General features: G+C 45.2%; 5 protein-coding genes across 6 annotated transcripts; 3 read left to right on the top strand and 2 right to left on the bottom strand.

The window, feature by feature from the left end:
* Window positions 1–4,224: 4,224 nt before the first annotated feature.
* LOC114700573 (histone H2A type 1-B) lies at window positions 4,225–6,721 on the bottom strand. Of its 2 annotated transcripts, none has more exons than XM_037205902.1 (2): window positions 6,293–6,721; window positions 4,225–4,356 (listed from the first exon to the last, which is right to left on the bottom strand). In XM_037205902.1, the coding sequence occupies exon 1, from the start codon at window positions 6,688–6,690 to the stop codon at window positions 6,298–6,300; it is 393 nt and encodes a 130-aa protein (XP_037061797.1). In that variant the 5' UTR covers window positions 6,691–6,721; the 3' UTR covers window positions 4,225–4,356; window positions 6,293–6,297. The 2 variants fall into 2 exon arrangements, with proteins under 2 accessions (XP_037061797.1, XP_028736086.1); XM_028880253.2 differs by lacking the exon at window positions 4,225–4,356 and adding an exon at window positions 5,844–6,100.
* Window positions 6,722–6,944: 223 nt separating this feature from the next.
* LOC114700621 (histone H2B type 1-C/E/F/G/I) lies at window positions 6,945–7,414 on the top strand. Its single transcript, XM_028880299.2, has one exon. It carries the CDS (start codon window positions 6,992–6,994, stop codon window positions 7,370–7,372), a length of 381 nt encoding a protein of 126 aa, XP_028736132.1. The 5' UTR covers window positions 6,945–6,991; the 3' UTR covers window positions 7,373–7,414.
* Window positions 7,415–7,876: 462 nt separating this feature from the next.
* LOC114700614 (histone H2B type 1-C/E/F/G/I) lies at window positions 7,877–8,351 on the bottom strand. Its single transcript, XM_028880289.2, has one exon. It carries the CDS (start codon window positions 8,303–8,305, stop codon window positions 7,925–7,927), a length of 381 nt encoding a protein of 126 aa, XP_028736122.1. The 5' UTR covers window positions 8,306–8,351; the 3' UTR covers window positions 7,877–7,924.
* A 217-nt stretch (window positions 8,352–8,568) lies between these two features.
* Window positions 8,569–9,273, top strand: LOC114700562 (histone H2A type 1-B). Its single transcript, XM_028880243.2, has one exon. The coding sequence runs from the start codon at window positions 8,631–8,633 to the stop codon at window positions 9,021–9,023; it is 393 nt and encodes a 130-aa protein (XP_028736076.1). The 5' UTR covers window positions 8,569–8,630; the 3' UTR covers window positions 9,024–9,273.
* Window positions 9,274–9,983: 710 nt separating this feature from the next.
* LOC114700479 (histone H3.1) lies at window positions 9,984–10,487 on the top strand. The gene has a single exon (XM_028880111.2). It carries the CDS (start codon window positions 10,026–10,028, stop codon window positions 10,434–10,436), a length of 411 nt encoding a protein of 136 aa, XP_028735944.1. The 5' UTR covers window positions 9,984–10,025; the 3' UTR covers window positions 10,437–10,487.
* Window positions 10,488–18,501: the final 8,014 nt, after the last annotated feature.

Genomic DNA, 18,501 nt, shown 5'->3' with positions numbered 1-18,501 from the left:
TTTTTTTTTTGGGGGGGGGGTGAGTGGGTGGGCATGTTCTTTAGCAGCAATTTACCATTTAGATGCTAGAAAATACCATTTTGTAAAACAAAGAAATGCACACTCTATTATCTTCCAAAATCACTGTATTATCTATCTCAGGATAAACTTTTTTTTTTTGTTCTGTTTTTCAAGACAGGATTTCTCTGTGTAGCTTTGTGTCTTTCCGGGAACTTCCTCTGTGGAACAGGCTGGCCTCGAACTCACAGAGATCTGTTTGGCTCTTCCTCTAGCGTGCTGGGATTAAAGGCATGCGCCACCACTGCCAGGGTAGGATAAACTCTTCTTTTCCCTTTAAAAACACAAAAGACTTCCCCTCCCTTTGTTTTTTGATACAGATTTGCCCTATTTCCTTAGCTGGCCTTGAACTCCCAGAGGTCTCCTTGTCTCTGCCTGTGATTAAAGGGATTGGGCAACCAAGCCCAATGACTACTTCTTTCTTGAGATGACACAGCTATCATTGTAATTAATTTACCAGAAGTGATCTCAGTTTCTACATTCTACAGGGAATCACATTACTCTGTACTGAGGACAAAGTAGCAAAGACATGCTACTAATCCTTAGGAGCCCTGGAAGAGAGTCTCAGATGGTAGACTCATTCAAATGATTAGGAGGTCCTGAAATGGGATGTTAAATGCTCTTGGGAATTAGCAGGAACCAGTCTTCGCTGCCTAAGCCGAAGAGCATCTATTCCTAGCTCTTGAGTGCCTAGACTGTGTCCATGGCCATGCTGGTCTTGTGCTTGGAGTGCTACCTATAGGTGATAGCGTCACAGATAATGCTCTCCAGGAACACATTTGGCACCCCGGGAGGGGAGGTGTCTCCTCATAGATGAGGCTTGAGATGGGCTTGATGATACTGTCCAGAGCTGGACAGTACATGGTGGGCTTGGTGACATTCTTGGATTTTGTTGTGCAGGACTTTTTGGTGGCATTTGGTCCCATGCCCAGGTCAGATTTGGAGAACAGCAGTTACCTAACTGAACACAAAACACTGAAGTGCTGTGACATGCTACCAAACAGGCTCCTTCACAGTAAGTTAGAACTTCCCATTCATAGCTACTTTGCAGATCTTATTGAAAACCAAGCATGTGGGCAGAAGTGAGATTGTGGGCTCCAGAAGCAAACACTTTTTGACCCTGAGCCAAACCTTAGTGGTCAGAGTGGAAGGAGACAGACTGTGGGGTATGTTCCTGTTCATTTTTTTTTAAAATTAATTTTATATGTATGGGTGTTTTGGTTGCATGCGTGTTCACCAGGTACATGCAGTCTGGGTAGAGGACAGAATAAGGAGTCAAACTCCTGGCAATGGGGTGTAGACAGCTGTATGTCGTTGTTGGGACTATAACCCCAGGTCTCTGGTGGAGCAGTCAGTGTTCTTAATCCTGAGCCATCTCTCCGGCCCCTGCTCCGTTTCCTAATTTCAGTCATCCCTCTTTTAGTGTGTTACAGATTTCTGGTCAGCCCAGCACTGAAACCCTTGTACCCAGCAGGCCAATGTGTATCTTGAACATTTGATTTGCTTAAAGTTTGTGGTTAAGTGTATGAAATGTTATGGTGGTGCATGTTTGAAATGCATACCTGAAATGCATGGATCCCTGACTTCTCTTTGCAAAATCGTTTGAACGTGTTCAATCAAAGTGACAGGGCTACAGTGTGAAAATGAACCGAGTCTTGTTGGGTTCCACGGCCTGACTTAGTAAGTACTCTGAAATATGCACCGTGTGTCAATTTGGTTGGAAAACGAAGGGTGGATCCTAACCACACATTTGTTTATCGAGACATGAAGAGATGTAGCACCAAGGACGTTCATTAACATTGGAATTCTTCAGAAATGGAATGTCAGCAAGATGGGCGTTATCTGACATTGTGGAGTTTTCAGAGAAACAGACACTGAGGCTTTTCCTCCTGGGAGCGCTTTCCTGTGCCTGCACACAGACTCAGTGGCTTCCAAAGTTTGAGCCCAAGTACAGTATTATGAAAAATGGCAGGGATGTGTAGGAAGGGGGAGGAGGCACCTGGAAAACTGTGAAGATGTGGACATATGGACACTGACCACATCTCAATGCTCCCCACTCTGTGGGGAACATCCACAGTCATAGGAGGATTCAGACATTTTGTAATTGTTTTTTTTTTCTTATTTTTTTTTCTAGTAAAGATGTAAAGTTTGGACAAAATATCTCAAAACAGGGAAATGTGGAGGACTCTGTTGTACAGTATAGTATGGAAAGGGTGAGACCACAATGGTATTGTAGAGAAATATATTTCCTCATTTTTGTCTTCACTATTGATACAATCAAACCTTGAATTACTTTTTGACTATAGTATTTAATTGGGTAGCAATGCAAGGTATTTGTGATTAATGGCATAGACAGCACTCCAAAGATGAGAGGTGGCAAGCTGCTTCATCAGGTGGGAGCTCTTGCACCCAACCTGAGCGGTTTAGTTGAAACCCATGGAGGCTGCATGGTGGAGGAGGAGAATAGAATCATGCTGTGCTCTGGTCATCACATCATGATCAGCTTTTGTGGGTGGGTACAACACTAAATACATAAACAAAAATGTAACAACAAAACCTGAGAACTTCAAAGACTATTGGCTTATGGACCTTAATTTTGTTTCACTCCAGGTTAGCAACATTTTATCCTTGTTCAAGAAATTCTATACATTTCAGCTTCTGAAATGGTTTGAGGCCTTCAGAGGTTTTACTCCTTTGATTGATGTACAAGAAACTCCAAGTGATAGAAATGATGCTTAATTATTTATTAATATATTTGCTAATAGATTTGCTTAGGTGAGAGACATTAAGTCACACAAAGAATTTAGCCAAGGGTTCACTACTTCCAAAATACCTCATAGATAAGTAATATGCTAACCAGACCTATTAGAGATAAGCAAAAGTTACCATAGGATGCTAATATTTGTTCATCAAGATTCACCTCCAATTAGGTTGCATTCCCATAACGATACAAGACATTTACAACCAGCCATCATCCAGCAGCTCTAGGGGGCAGTGCAGAATCACCACCACCATTAAGACCCGGGCTGCTCCTGTGCTCTGATCAGGAAAGCTTAATTCTGCTAGGTGGGCAAGAAGAGCATGGGGAATAACTATTTAACCAGAACACCGGTGTGCTTCAGAAATAATTCTGACAATAATCTCTGCTCTAAATCTTTCATCTGCCCAAGTAGCCAGACTTGCAGTCTCCTGCCTCTGTTTAAATTGTTCAAAATGTAGCCTGAGGCAAGGACCTGAAGGAAATCCAAGGATGACAATATGTGAAATGCATAGTTCTAAAGTGTATGTGTTAGGAAAATCTTCTATTTATGGCCAGCATTATTAGTCAGAGTTGGCATGTGCCATATATATTAAGGAGGTTTTCCCCTTTAACAATCTCTAAGTGTGAAGAGTGATTTGTCACTGGAAAGGCATAGTAGTATTAATTTTATTAATTAATTTTAAATTTGAAAACCAATTAAGTAAATATACCCTTTGATTTATATTTTAAAAATAAATTAATTATAAGGTCATCTATGAATTTACTGTACAGGCCTTGAAATGATAAAGAAATATATAGTCAAGGCAAAAAAGAAATAAAAAAATTAGAAAGTAGCCCTGAGGTGGTTGGTGGTGCACACCTTTAATCCCAGTGCTTGGGAGGCAAAGGCAGGCGGATCTCTGAATTTGAAGATAGCCTGGTCTTCAAAATGAGTTCTAGGACAGCCAGGGCTACTCAGAGAAACTCTATTTCAGGAAAACCAAAAAACCAAAACCAACCAACCAACCAACCAACCAACCAACCAGCCAAACAAACAAACAAAAAAAGAAAGTAATTTTTGTATACAAGGGCTATGGGTAAGGTTAAGACACATTCTCATCCTGAGAATGGTTCACAAGTCATCTCAAAAATGTTCTGATACTTTCTGTGTTGTTTGAGGATTGGGCAGTCTCTGATTAACGATGTGGACAGTCTTACTCAACAAGAGGTGCACATGAGGATCAGGTAGGTAAGGGTGAGGTCTTCTCTTCTTATACGACCTCAATTTTACCCATTTAAAATAATGAATTAAAGAAATATGCCATTGACTTGATTGAAGGCAAAGAGAGGGCTGTGAAGTTTCTGGCCTTTTTATGTTTCTTATTTCTGGAAACTGAACATTAGTTAATCATCCCCCCCCCCCCCCCCCCTGTTACACTGTTATTGTTTGCTTGAGCGAAGGCGGAAAATGCAGCTAGGAAAGCTGATTCTTCATCTGATGTGGGATTCTTGAGGACATCAAGAAAGGGACTCTGGGTACCATGGGGCAGCTGTAAGTTCTGTGGAGAAATATTTGACTCTTGGAATTAAGGTAATTGTGGACTATGTTTCCTTGTGTGTCACATGAATGCTTAGGCTAAAAGGCTTGCTGATGGTTTTCAAGAATATTCTAGGGACTCTGTTATTTATTTGTTAAGGCTCCCACATCTGTGCATTTAGATTTTTACTTGAAAGATCCTGTTAATGGGGATGGATTTTTTTTTCCATTAAAAAGTACAATTATTTTTGTCTCATAGAATAAAATAATGCAAAGATTGCAATAGAGGCAGGCCACAGGACTCATAATTTCTGGTAAATATTTGTCTGTTTGACCATATTTCAACTCCTCTGCCAATTACACATATACTTGATAATCTATGTTCTCTTGAGCTATTTAGAGCTTTCTAGTGATTTCCTCGGTTAGGAGGTACATGGTAGAAACCCACCCCTTATGTATTCCGAACTTACTTAATTGTTTGTATTTTACACCTGGATAACCGTCAGAAAGTAAAGGCACAGGTTTGGGTTTTGTTGTTGTTGTTTTCTTTGACAAAAGGTGGGCCTTTACTATGCAGGATACTGAGGCCTACCTGCTGCATTGGAATTCCATTACAAATTGATTTCCTTTGCTTTTCTTGGAGTTTGCCAGTGATAGCAGTTGTAGATGTTTCAAGGCTTGTGAAGACCGAAGTCCATCATTGTCCACTGATCCCTTTCATAATCAACACCTAGAAACTATTCCACTCACATCTCTGGTCCTGTCAGTATATTAAACCCTCATCTGGGTAAGGTGACTCACGCCCGTATTCCCAGAACAAAGTAGTTTGAACTAGGAGGATTGCTGTGACTTTGAAACTAATCAGGGCTACAAGGTAAGTTCCAGGGCAGCCAGTGATGCTATCAGTGAATGACTGAATGGATGAATGCATGAATAAAATCGATTTGTACATTGGGGTTGTGCAGATGGCTCAGCAGTTAAGAGCACTTGCTGCTCCTCCCGAGGATCTGAGTTGGAATCCAGTACCCAAGTCTGCCTGGCAGTTCAAATGCGTATGGCACACACATGCTTTCACATAAATAGAAATAAAATAAATCGAGCATTAAAGCAGCAGCAGGACCTGGACAGTACTTTGCCATTTCAGACCACAATTTTGAATCCTTACGTTTTTAGTCTCAGTCTTTGACCTGACCAACTTTCAGGAGTAATAGAATTACTCGAGACTGAACAATTAAAACAAATTTTTAAGTCCACTTTTGCTTCAATCAATACTGGCTTTGAGTCCTTTTTTTCCTGAAGACTGATAAAAACCCCAAACCGTCCATTGGCCTTGTGTAGTGGGCCATGGCTTTAATTCCAGCAATAGGGAGGAGGAGGCAGGAGGATGTCAGGGAGGTCGAAGCCAACATAATCTAATTAGTGATAGGACAGCCAGAGCTGCATAGTAAGACCCTGTCTCGAAAACAGACTTCTAACAACACAAGAAAAACCCAAAACCAAACCCTCCAATAAGTTGTTGGCAGAGCTTTCCTCTTTGTTCTTTATTTTTGGTTTAATTATCCCATCTCTGTCAGGACGTCATGAGCACACCACATACCTTAAGTATCACCTTGGCAAATCACAAGTCCAAAAGTGTCTTACGCACGCCTCAATAACCTTGGCAGAACCGCACCTCATGGTCCTTTTGGTCATACGTGCTCACATCCCATAAAACAGACAATACTGTTTTTGAGGGTGATCTAACTTGTGAGGAAACCACACCTCCACTGGGGAAGATAGAAGACAATTTTGAAAAGTTAAACTCTCTTGTTATTGAGAACCAACTAGTTAGGATACTAAGTTAACACCAAAAACGAATACAAACTTCTAAGACTCGATTGTAGCATTCCAGCACTTTCTACTGAAACGAGTGGGTGGCTCTGAAAAGAGCCTTTGAATTTAAAAAAAGCTATGCTCACTGGTCTTATTTCCCCTTGGCCTTGTGGTGGCTCTCGGTCTTCTTGGGCAGCAGCACCGCCTGGATGTTGGGCAGGACGCCGCCCTGCGCGATGGTGACGCGGCCCAGCAGCTTGTTGAGCTCCTCGTCGTTGCGGATGGCCAGCTGCAGGTGGCGCGGGATGATGCGCGTCTTCTTGTTGTCGCGGGCCGCGTTGCCAGCCAGCTCCAGGATCTCGGCCGTCAGGTACTCCAGCACGGCCGCCAGGTAGACCGGGGCGCCGGCGCCCACCCGCTCCGAGTAGTTGCCCTTGCGCAGCAGCCGGTGCACGCGGCCCACGGGGAACTGCAGGCCGGCCCGGGACGAGCGGGTCTTGGCCTTGGCGCGAGCCTTACCGCCCTGCTTGCCTCGTCCAGACATTATTGAAACAGCAACAAGACAACCTAAAGTACCAAACCTGGTAAAGCAGGCTGCATTTATAATCGGTTCCTGGATAGTAAAAGCAACTACATGATTGGTTACAAGAGGGCTCAGCTATGTAGCCAATAGGAAATCTGAGTCTCAGGACCTCATTTGCATAACCCTACCCACGAAGCCACTGATATTTCTTCTTCCAATTAGCTAAGACTCATTGGACATCCTTCATTAGCATAAACGCCCTATAAGTAGGAGAAGTCCCCTTTCAACCCACACTGAGCTTCCGGTGTCTAGCGATCTGAAGATGCCTGAGCCCGCCAAGTCCGCTCCCGCCCCGAAGAAGGGCTCCAAGAAGGCCGTGACCAAGGCGCAGAAGAAGGACGGCAAGAAGCGCAAGCGCAGCCGCAAGGAGAGCTACTCGGTGTACGTGTACAAGGTGCTGAAGCAGGTGCACCCCGACACGGGCATCTCGTCCAAGGCCATGGGCATCATGAACTCGTTCGTCAACGACATCTTCGAGCGCATCGCGGGCGAGGCGTCGCGCCTGGCGCACTACAACAAGCGCTCGACCATCACGTCCCGGGAGATCCAGACGGCCGTGCGCCTGCTGCTGCCCGGGGAGCTGGCCAAGCACGCCGTGTCCGAGGGCACCAAGGCCGTCACCAAGTACACCAGCTCCAAGTGAGCGGCGGACCTCACCGCAACCCAAAGGCTCTTTTCAGAGCCACCCAACTTCTCAAAGAGGGAGCTGTGGTCAATCACTTAAGTCTTAGTTTACTATACGGTCCAGCTTTCAGTGCGAAGACTGCCCTCACTCATTACCCCAAGACCTCTTTCATAGCCACTAATATTAAATAAGAACTTGGCTTCTATTGCTTATTTATACAACTCAGGCAGTTAAGGTGGTAATGTGCGGTTAAGTCTTTGGAAGTACAATTTCCTGAAACTGTTGCCAGACAGTAGCTTTGACAAACCACACGACCCCATAATTTTAGAATGATTATAATTATGTTGCTGGACATGGTACACACGTAGGATGTATTATCTCCCGACCTGGGCAACTTCACATGCACTCCCTGAAAAGCAAGGACTTAAGCCACCTATGGCTCCTCTTCTAAGAGAAACATGTACTTACAAAGCTTTCCTTAAGACAAGTGGATTGAAGCATTACAACCACTCTATGACAACATGGGTGGCTCTGAAAAGAGCCTTTGGGTTAAGAGTGCGATCGGCGCGCTCACTTGGAGCTGGTGTACTTGGTGACGGCCTTGGTGCCCTCGGACACGGCGTGCTTGGCCAGCTCCCCGGGCAGCAGCAGGCGCACGGCCGTCTGGATCTCCCGGGACGTGATGGTCGAGCGCTTGTTGTAGTGCGCCAGGCGCGACGCCTCGCCCGCGATGCGCTCGAAGATGTCGTTGACGAACGAGTTCATGATGCCCATGGCCTTGGACGAGATGCCCGTGTCGGGGTGCACCTGCTTCAGCACCTTGTACACGTACACCGAGTAGCTCTCCTTGCGGCTGCGCTTGCGCTTCTTGCCGTCCTTCTTCTGCGCCTTGGTCACGGCCTTCTTGGAGCCCTTCTTCGGGGCGGGAGCGGACTTGGCGGGCTCAGGCATATTGACAGCTAAAGCCGGAAAAGAACAAACAGAAAGTACTGTCTGACATCGTTGTGGTGGCTGAGCTTTTATAGACCTTCTATGCAAATAAGCGGTTCAAGAATAGTCAGCTATGATTTGAAAACCAGTTAGTGACACCATTATGCAAATTAGATCGTAGTATGTCTCCTCTCTTATTGGTTGGAGCCAATAAGACAATTTCAACCAATCAAACTTCACGTTTTTCACTTCCATCTGCCTTTATAAGTACCTTCTCATTGCTTTTCAGAAAGCAATTTTGCAAAACATCTCTATTTCTGTTCAATTCCTCCTACTGTGCTTTGCAATGTCTGGACGTGGTAAGCAAGGCGGCAAGGCTCGCGCCAAGGCCAAGACCCGCTCGTCCCGGGCCGGCCTGCAGTTCCCCGTGGGCCGCGTGCACCGGCTGCTCCGCAAGGGCAACTACTCGGAGCGGGTGGGCGCCGGCGCCCCGGTCTACCTGGCGGCCGTGCTGGAGTACCTGACGGCCGAGATCCTGGAGCTGGCTGGCAACGCGGCCCGCGACAACAAGAAGACGCGCATCATCCCGCGCCACCTGCAGCTGGCCATCCGCAACGACGAGGAGCTCAACAAGCTGCTGGGCCGCGTCACCATCGCGCAGGGCGGCGTCCTGCCCAACATCCAGGCGGTGCTGCTGCCCAAGAAGACCGAGAGCCACCACAAGGCCAAGGGGAAATAAGCAGCTTTTCACCACACTGAATTTTAATATAACAAAGGCTCTTTTCAGAGCCACCACTTTCTCTTTAAAAGAGCTTTTCTGCTGACTTTACCAGTTATTACAATATAGCGTTCCAGTTGCACTGTCCAAGGCCCCTCTTATAGTAAGGAAGAATTTAAGTTATAACTTAAATAGTATATCCAATGACATCCTAGCAAGTTGCATGTAAATGTTAACATTCTGATAAAGCTTACTGCCTAAAAAGTTGAAACTTTTGAAGCTCTTTCCTGGGCACTTTCCATACTGGTTTCCCCCAAGGTGCCTATCTGTGGTTATGAGTACTCATGTCAATTACACTGATTATTGCAACATGGACTGCAACTAGAAGTTAAACAGCAATCTCCCTTTGGAGTGTGCATTTTTACTTCCCCCAGCTGTTTTTTTTTTTGGGATTCCTTCTACTTTTGTTTGAGAAAAGTGGTCCTTTATCCAAGTTAAAGTCAGGCTTGAAAGTAGGGCCTCATTGTTAATGCTCATATTATAATGATAAGAAAGCCTCCTCATTCAGGACAAAGTCCCCCTGAACATTTAAGTAAGGTATTTTCATATGTACCTTTTGCCTCTACCTTTCCATAGGAAAAAAAAATCAAATCACTTGACCAATTGCCTATAGCCGATGCCTTTCAAAAAATTAAGTTTCTGGCCCCCAATTTAAAAAACGTTATCAAGCATACAGCCCGTGTCCTTCTAATAAGTAATAATGATTTTGTAGGAAACTGGATACTACATTATGTGAAAGCTGTAAGGATCTAAAAGTGGAAAGCCAGAACAAGGGAAAATATTTAAATGAATGGGGCGGGTCAGGGAGAGCGATATGATCAGAGCTACCAACCAATACGGTCCCAGTCTCATGTTCCTGTGTGGTCCAATGAGAACGGGGCTCGCTCGCTTTATATATATGTACTCGGGCCTCAGTGCGCCAGGCTTTTTTCTGCCTGAGATTTCTGGTTCTCTCTTTTCACTATGGCTCGCACCAAGCAGACGGCCCGCAAGTCCACCGGCGGCAAGGCCCCGCGCAAGCAGCTGGCCACCAAGGCCGCCCGCAAGAGCGCCCCGGCCACCGGCGGCGTGAAGAAGCCGCACCGCTACCGGCCCGGCACCGTGGCGCTGCGCGAGATCCGGCGCTACCAGAAGTCGACCGAGCTGCTGATCCGCAAGCTGCCGTTCCAGCGCCTGGTGCGCGAGATCGCGCAGGACTTCAAGACCGACCTGCGCTTCCAGAGCTCGGCCGTGATGGCGCTGCAGGAGGCCTGCGAGGCCTACCTGGTGGGTCTGTTCGAGGACACCAACCTGTGCGCCATCCACGCCAAGCGGGTCACCATCATGCCCAAGGACATCCAGCTGGCCCGCCGCATCCGCGGGGAGAGGGCGTAAGAAGGCTCGTGAGTGCTACGCTGAACCCAAAGGCTCTTTTCAGAGCCACCCACATTTCCGTAAAAGAGTGTATACTGTTGACACCCCCAGTCTCCACTCAGCCCTCCATTAGCGGCTACTGACCTGTGGTCATCTTCGGCACGCTATTAGGTCTGTAAAGAGTTAGATTTCAGACATCCAAATCTCCTGTCCTCTGCATGTTACTTGGCATTTGGAGTTGCCGTGCTTAGTCTCTATTAGGTTTGCTTTTACTCAGGGTAGCCACACCTATGTGCTTCAATTTCTTGAATCTTACTGGGCCTTTACGTTTCGTGGAGGCTTTGGAGCAAAGTTGTTAGAACGTGGCCCTTATGAATCTTTTGTACTCCTAAGTTGATGCCTGTCCGAGCTCTATCTGCCAGCTCTGCTGCCTTTTTGAGGATGGCTTATCCAGGCCACACTAATTGAAATACGCAGTGGCTCTGGAGAGATGCTTAAGCTGGGAGGACTTGGGGGCCTTCCTTGTCTTGTGTGACAACTTAGTGAGCTGCCAGGGTGCAACCAGCCAGAATTAAGGGCAGTGCTTTCAGAAAGGTTCCCAGCTCACTGTGGCTGCACTCATGTACAGTCTTAGAACTCTGAAATGGGTTATAACTCAGGCTGGTGACTGTCAGCATGGAGGCACACAGTCATTCCTGTGAGGCAGGGCAATTGGAAGTTGTAGACCAGACTGGGCTATAAAATGACTTCTAGACTTCGTCTGGGCTAGTTTCCTTGTCTCAAAAGGGAAAGAAAGAAAAAGATAGAGCTGGCTTGTTAAGAGCACATTCTGCTCTTGCAAAGAACGCTTGTTTGCTTCCATGTCAGGTGAAAAATCGCCTGTAGTTCCCCCTCCTGAGGGGTCCTATGCATCTGGTAGCCTGTGGCACCTGCACTCTATTGCACACACCCACACACAGACACCTGAGTATACACAATTACAAATTAAAAAAAATTTCAGAGGAGGTATGAAAATCCCGAGGAGGAACACTGTTCTCTGGATTGCTGCAGTTTTGAGAGCTTCATGTTTGATTTCTCCAGTGTTAAAAAGTCCCACCCAAGCCATTGTGCTGGATATTGTTTGGTCAACTTGACCCAAACAAAGGGTCACTCACGGAGAAGAAAGCTCATCCCAGAAAAGCCTGTAGGCATGTCTATGACATTTTCCCCATTAATGAGTGATGTGGGACAGCATAGCTCACTGTTGGTGGTGCCACCCTGGGCTCATGGTCATGGGCTTAGGCTGAGCTGTTTCCACACTCTTGTCTTGAATTCTGTCCCTGATTTCTCTCAAGGGCGGACTGTGATGGGGAAATGTGAGTCAAATAAACCCCTTCCTCCACAAACTGGGTTTGGTCGTTGTTTTATCGAACGATACAAAGCAAACTAATTCAGTCTTTATCAAAGTCCTGGAGTCTTCCACAGAGTCAAGAGGCAACTTACTGCTTAAAAAAATTTCTGCTTGTGTATTTAATTGTGGGCTCTCCAGTCAATCACACACTCTAGGGGTTTTCAGACCCCAAACCACCCCATCCCACCTCTTATCCACGCCTCCTTCCGCTGTCTAGTTAGATACAGGTGGGCATTCTATGGCTGTCAGCCAGCCATGTTACATTAAGCTGCAGCGAGTCCAGGCACCCCTCATCCACTATGGTTGGATGAAGACATCTGGAAGGAGGCATGGGTCTTGCTTTGTGTTTAAAAAAAGCAGGCTTTTCCATTAATTCCCCACAATCATTACAGTTACAGATACCCATTACTTCTTTCTGATATGAAAATTCTATTGCACCATAATAATCATTTCATTGGCCTTTTGTTAACTGTTTTGTAGGTTGGGTTTATTTTGGGGTTTCCAGTGTTCAAAGTCTTTTTTTTTTTAGGTAGGAAAATGAGAAATACAATGAACAGTTATCTTCAGAGAGTAGCTGGGATTGTTTGCACCGGCTGACTTTGAGAGATATGGGGAGGGCATGAAGTAGGAAAGAAAATGTTATATTTTTTTAAAATGAAGATTTAATAAATGACTCCTTTTAAATTGATTATTTGGAGGGAATTAGTTATTAAAATGTTCAAGTCTTTGGCTGTGCTGCTTGGCCATCTTGACGCAGGGGAGATAAACTTTGGCAAAGTGCTCAGGTAAGAGGATCTTGGAACATGTGAACATTTATATATATATATATATATATATATATATATATATATATATATGTACTATAATATCATATAATGTATATGATTCATAACAACTTTGCTATATATTGAATACTTCATTTTATATTTAAGCAAGGAAATATGGCCAGGCATCATTTTGGCTGCCTATAACCTCAGTACTTCGAGGCAGAGGCAGGAGAATTGGGAATTCCAGGGCGGAACTGGATCCACAGCAAACCCGAAACCTCGGCAGTCCTCACCGAAAAGGAAAGTAATGCGCTTACAGGGAATGCAATATAGTTTGTGCTTCCTGTTGACCCGAGTCGCAGACAGCTTGATGGCAGAAGGTGACTCGGCATTCTTCACCCATTAAACTGTTCTTCTGCTTATTCTGAAGCAGGTGTAAGTGGCTGTCTCCCAGGAACTGTGAAGTGAAAACTACTGGGAATAAAGTCCAAGGAACCGGGGTCTCACACTCATCTTTGGCCCACCCAAATCATCAAGTAGTGCATTCCATTGTGTAGTGCATCAAAACCAGACATTTAAACACAAGGACAACACACAAAAGAAAAAACGAAAAACAATGCAAATGGTTTCCATAAGACACCAGCTCAGTGTGTCTTCAGTACTGGCACAGTCCTTGCCCGGTGTGGATGGAGCAGCACACCGTCTGTAGACTGGGACTATGGCCAGGTGAGACGTCACAGTGATGGGCAGCGCGAGAGCAGGCTTTGGAGCCCAGCTCCCGAGAGTCCTTCCCATACCATCCTCCATCCTCCATCCATCCGGCTGAGCCATTTCCGTGGCATCTGAGGATGGACAAACACTGACGCTGCCCAGGGAACAACGAGTAAAGCTCCTTTCGATGAAATATTCTCCCAGGGAAATCTAGAAGATAACGATGCCTCAGACATTTCACATGTATTCACATTACAGGTTGAGGCGACTATTGCCACAATGATGATTCTCACTTTAGTGACAGCTGTGCATAGAGCCTCGTGACAGCAGATGAGATGAAAACGAGAAGATAAGGGGGAAGACTGGCGGGGTGGGAGGAGGGAAGACAGGGATCTGTGATTGGTTTGTAACATGAAGAAAGATTTCATAATAAAAAAAAGGAAATAAAAAATAATACAAGCCATGAAGCAGAAAAGAACTTACCATGGCTTTTCTGTCAGGAGTGGGAATTCAAGTTGGAAGACAAAGTCTGACTCCGAACTCCTCAAAGGGAGAAAGACAGAGAGCTGCTGGGAAGGCCCAGTGGTTAGGAGCTCCTGCATACACCTGAGGGCCAGAGTTCGATCCCAGGACCCCACAGTACAAAGGAAAGAACCGACTCTGAAAAGTTCTCTGTCCTCCACAGGCATACCATGACTTCCCTGCTAATAAATAAAACAAATTAAAAGAAAATAAAATGAAAAGATAAGGCGAAAGAAGAACAGCCAGAAAAGAATACATTTACTGGGAACCATCATAATCTGACATGTCTGATATCTGGTTCCTGAAGGATGCTTGATGGGTGATGATTCTATGTTCTAGGAAATGACTTAGACCAGGGAGATGATGGAGTTGGAAGGTGATGGGAGCTTCAGGGGGAAGGGAGGTGCAGGATGGCAGTGTCCTGGTTGGTTTCTGTCAACTGATGTAAACTGTAGTTATCTGGCAAGAGGAAACTCAGTCGAGGAAACGCCTCTCGCACATTGCACACTGGCCTGGAGGCCATTTTCTTGATTGATGATTGATGTGGTAGGTTACTGCTCTCTGTGGGCAGTGCCAGCATTGAGCCGTAGTCTTGGGTTGTGTGTGGAAGCAGGCTGAGTGAACCATGGGAAGCAAGCCAGTAAGCGATACTCACGTGTTCTCTTCCTGTCTTTGTGTTTCTGACTTGAGTTCTTGACATGACTTCTCTACTGATGGAGTGTGACCCAAGAGTTGTAACCTGAAATAATTCGAAGTTGCTTGTAATCATAGTCTTTATTACAGCAGAAGAAAGAAAACTTAAAAAATGAGAGTGATAGCGACGACAGTCCTCTAAATGTAGGGAGCGACTCCACAGACTGATACGCTCCCCCTGTCTTCAGAGAGGCTTTACCACTCTGTTTTCTAAGGTCACACTGAGATCATGTGGATATTCCTTTCTTCTTTGGAAAAAAAATAATGATGCCATCCTTTGATTACATGGCATTTCCGTTCTTGCTTTTGTTACCAGAAGCAATCTGTCATATTTGGTGAATTTCCACTAAATTCATCAGTCATTACTTAGGTTTTCCATCAATTGTGATTGTGCTGGGACCAGAGATAGCTGGGTGAGAGAAGTTGGGAAGGCCTTGCCTCAAAGTTGAAAAATTAGCATATGAAAACAACAATAAACCCGCAAGGTGGTATGGAGGAAGTTTGGAAAAAGTCTTTCAGTCCCTCACCACATCTGTCACACTTGCAGGAGAAGGTCACTTTATAAAATCTTAAGGTGACCTGAAAAACACACCGCTTGGTGGAGATTTGGAATAGTAATGAGACATGCAATGAAGGAAGCTGTAAACCTGTTTGGAACAGCACAGTGAGAAAGCCAACGCTAAACGGATGATCCTAGAGCTATTTATGAGATACAAACCCCAACTCTTTGTACAGTAGACCTCTGGGGGTCTGCACTTTTTTTGTTCTGGTCTGCTCCCTCTTAACAAACTGTCCTTGCTTTTGCTGTGATTGTGTGTATCTGCTCAACTCTTTATTCCTGGACACAAAAATGTGGGATCTGTTGGGAAATACCCGTGTGTTGACCTAGGTAGATAATCCATTGTTCACAGGATAATTCTGCTTATGAGAAAATGAAGGAATATGACATTTCCTATAGTCTCTTTTATGTTTGATAGATTTAAACAATTTTGACACTAGATTGATTCTTCCATACCAAATCAGAAGACAGAGCATTTCTTATCAAGGAATAGAAATGAAGAGATCCATATACTCATAAGACATATAAAAGGGACTATAAAATTAGGTTAACAATCCTACATACCTCCCAGAACAGAGCGGGAGAGTGATAGTGACTCAGTCTCCTGGAGAAGCAAGGGCTGTGTCTCTGGCACTCTCCTGTCTATTTTGAGAAATTTCAAAGCTGATTAAATATGAATATCAATTCATACATAGAGGTTATTTGCCCCATGTCCTTACAGACATCTCTGCTTTATTAAGGATACTGACTTGATTTAATCTGTATAGGGTTTCATATCTATTCCTAGAAGGACTGAAACTTAGTTTTACTATTTTTCTTCAAAAATCCTGTAATAATAATCGAAGGACAAACATAATAGTAGTACCATTCATTTACAGTGACGCATTATCAGGAACATGATTTTCATTCCAACAAGCATGTGATGTTTCTTGGAAAACCATACATGCAGGAAATAAAGAGAGAAGCCCCCACGATCCTCATTCCCATATCCCTTGATTTCTATGTGTAAGTCAAGCAGAAGATTCACACCTGTGGGACGAATATCCAGTACATCTTTTAATCTTTTAGATCTCAGGTCATGTAACCATCTGAGTTTTTACTTTCCCGGATCAGCCTGCGTTCCCCGTAGAAACTGTTCAGTAGAAACAGTCTTAGAACCTGATACATGTGTTCTTAAAACTGTACTTAAAACCGCTTAGACGCAGTGGTTCTCAACCTCCCTAATGCTGAGACCTTTTAATAATAGTTCCCCATGTTGTGGTGGACCCGCCTCCCCCATCATGAAATTATTTTGTTGCTTCTTCCCGATTCAGAGTTTAGAAGCTCCAGGCCCGCCTGGTCTACAGAGTGAGATCCAGGAAAGGCGCAAAGCTACACAGAGAAACCCTGTCTCGAAAGACAAACAAAAAAAGGTTGAGAAGCACGGTGACGTGGAGAAATGATAATGTATTCCTATTTAGTGAAATGAGCAACAAACGCCAAACGTATTTGTTGGTAACAAACATTGCCGCTATAGAAGGTTGAAACAACTGTACAGACACACGTAATACAATGTGTTACATTTTAACTCCTGGCTTTGTTAGCGTCTCAGGCCCCGCCTTGTCTGCCGCAGCCTTTCATAGGACAAACGCAGAGAAGGGCGGGAATTGAGTGTGGTTTCCGCCCCTGCCCTTCAGGTTTTCAAACAGGTCCGCCATGGTATTATAAAAGCCAGGAAGCGGGCCTGTTGCCGTCACTGTGGACCAAGCTTTCAGCTAGCTTTGCAGAATGTCTGGCCGCGGCAAAGGCGGGAAGGGCCTGGGCAAGGGAGGCGCCAAGCGCCACCGCAAAGTCCTGCGCGACAACATCCAGGGCATCACCAAGCCCGCCATCCGCCGCCTGGCCCGGCGCGGCGGCGTCAAGCGCATCTCCGGCCTCATCTACGAGGAGACCCGCGGGGTGCTGAAGGTCTTCCTGGAGAACGTGATCCGCGACGCCGTCACCTACACGGAGCACGCCAAGCGCAAGACCGTCACGGCCATGGACGTGGTCTACGCGCTCAAGCGCCAGGGACGCACGCTCTACGGCTTCGGCGGCTAAGCTTGGTCCCTGTCTTTCCCCCCAAAGGCCCTTTTCAGGGCCACCCACCTTTTCACTTAAAAGGGTTGAAATACCTTTCGTCGTGCTGTGAGGCGGCATTTGAGCGGGGCTATTAATGAACATGCTTACTTAGGGGTTTATAGAATCCTGTCGTTTCGGCTAATTGCTTGGAGGTTGACATTTTTCCGTGAGTTTAGAAACGTCTTGTTTAACTATGATACGGTCTGTATGCCAGGCTGGTTTCTAGATCACCCTGCCTCACCCACGGAGCACTTGAGCATGTGACCAACGCTGGCATTTCTCCTAAGCTGATTTCATGTAGATGAGTGCTGTGCCCTGAGATTTTCACTTTTAAACACATTTGAGTCCAATTGTAGAAAATGCTTCAAGTCTAAGTGCAAAACAATCTGTTCTTTTTATTGTAACACCACGTAGGTTTTATAGTGTTTCTGATACAATCTGTCTGGCCTAGCCTAGCCTGGCTCCTAATTGGGCCAGAACTCAGGTTCTCAAGTGCTGGGCTGGTGTGAGAAAGCGTGCCTGAATTTTCCATTTCTTTAGCACGGTTTTTCTGTGCTAGGTTTTTTTTTTTTTTTTTTTTTTTTTTTTTTTTTTTTTTTTTTTTTTTTAGGACAATTACTTTTGTTAGAATTTAGAAAAAGCAGCGCTGGCTGGGAAAGTGGCTCTTAGAGTCGCTCAGAGGACTCTAGGTTGGTTGCCAGCACCCACGTGGTGGCTTTCAACTGTAACTCCAGTTCCAGGGAATCTGACCTCAGAGCAGGCACCAGACATGCATGTACTGGACTTAGAGGTTCGAAGTTGCAGAAAAAGTGTACTTAGGTGCTGGTCAGCAGATGAAAGAGACAGAAAAAGAAGAAAAATTTGTAGTTTCAGGAAATGGGTAGATCCAGTAAAGCTTTATCGCTGCTCAGCTTGAAGGAATTATGCTAGGGAGTGAAGTTTGGGAATGAAAAGTACAGTATCTCATTAAAGGAAAAATAGTCCATATATCTCTAGCATGGCTTATGGTTAAACTACCTAGGGTGGTCCCAGGAATGTTAGATTTTCAACTGGGCCAGAGATTCTATTCTCTTGACCAGATTACCCTCATACCACCACACATCCCATAATGGGCCTTTATTGTAACTCAAAATATATACCTATATAATACGTGTGTGCGTGTATAAAAGATTTTATGTGTGTGAGTATTTTATTAATAGTGGTTTCTGGGAGGGCATGAAGGCATGGGGGGAGTCGGGGGCGGTGCTGGGGATGTAGCTCAAGGCATAGTGTTTGCTCAGCCAGGCCCAGGATTCGAACTCATAAAAGCAGACCTGGTGGTTTATCCTTTAATCTCAGCACTCA

Source organism: Peromyscus leucopus, chromosome 5, assembly GCF_004664715.2.
Source record: "Peromyscus leucopus breed LL Stock chromosome 5, UCI_PerLeu_2.1, whole genome shotgun sequence".
NCBI classification, from domain to species: domain Eukaryota; kingdom Metazoa; phylum Chordata; class Mammalia; order Rodentia; family Cricetidae; genus Peromyscus; species Peromyscus leucopus.
Note: the sequence above shows the minus strand (reverse complement) of the source record. Positions and strands in the feature narration are given on the sequence as shown.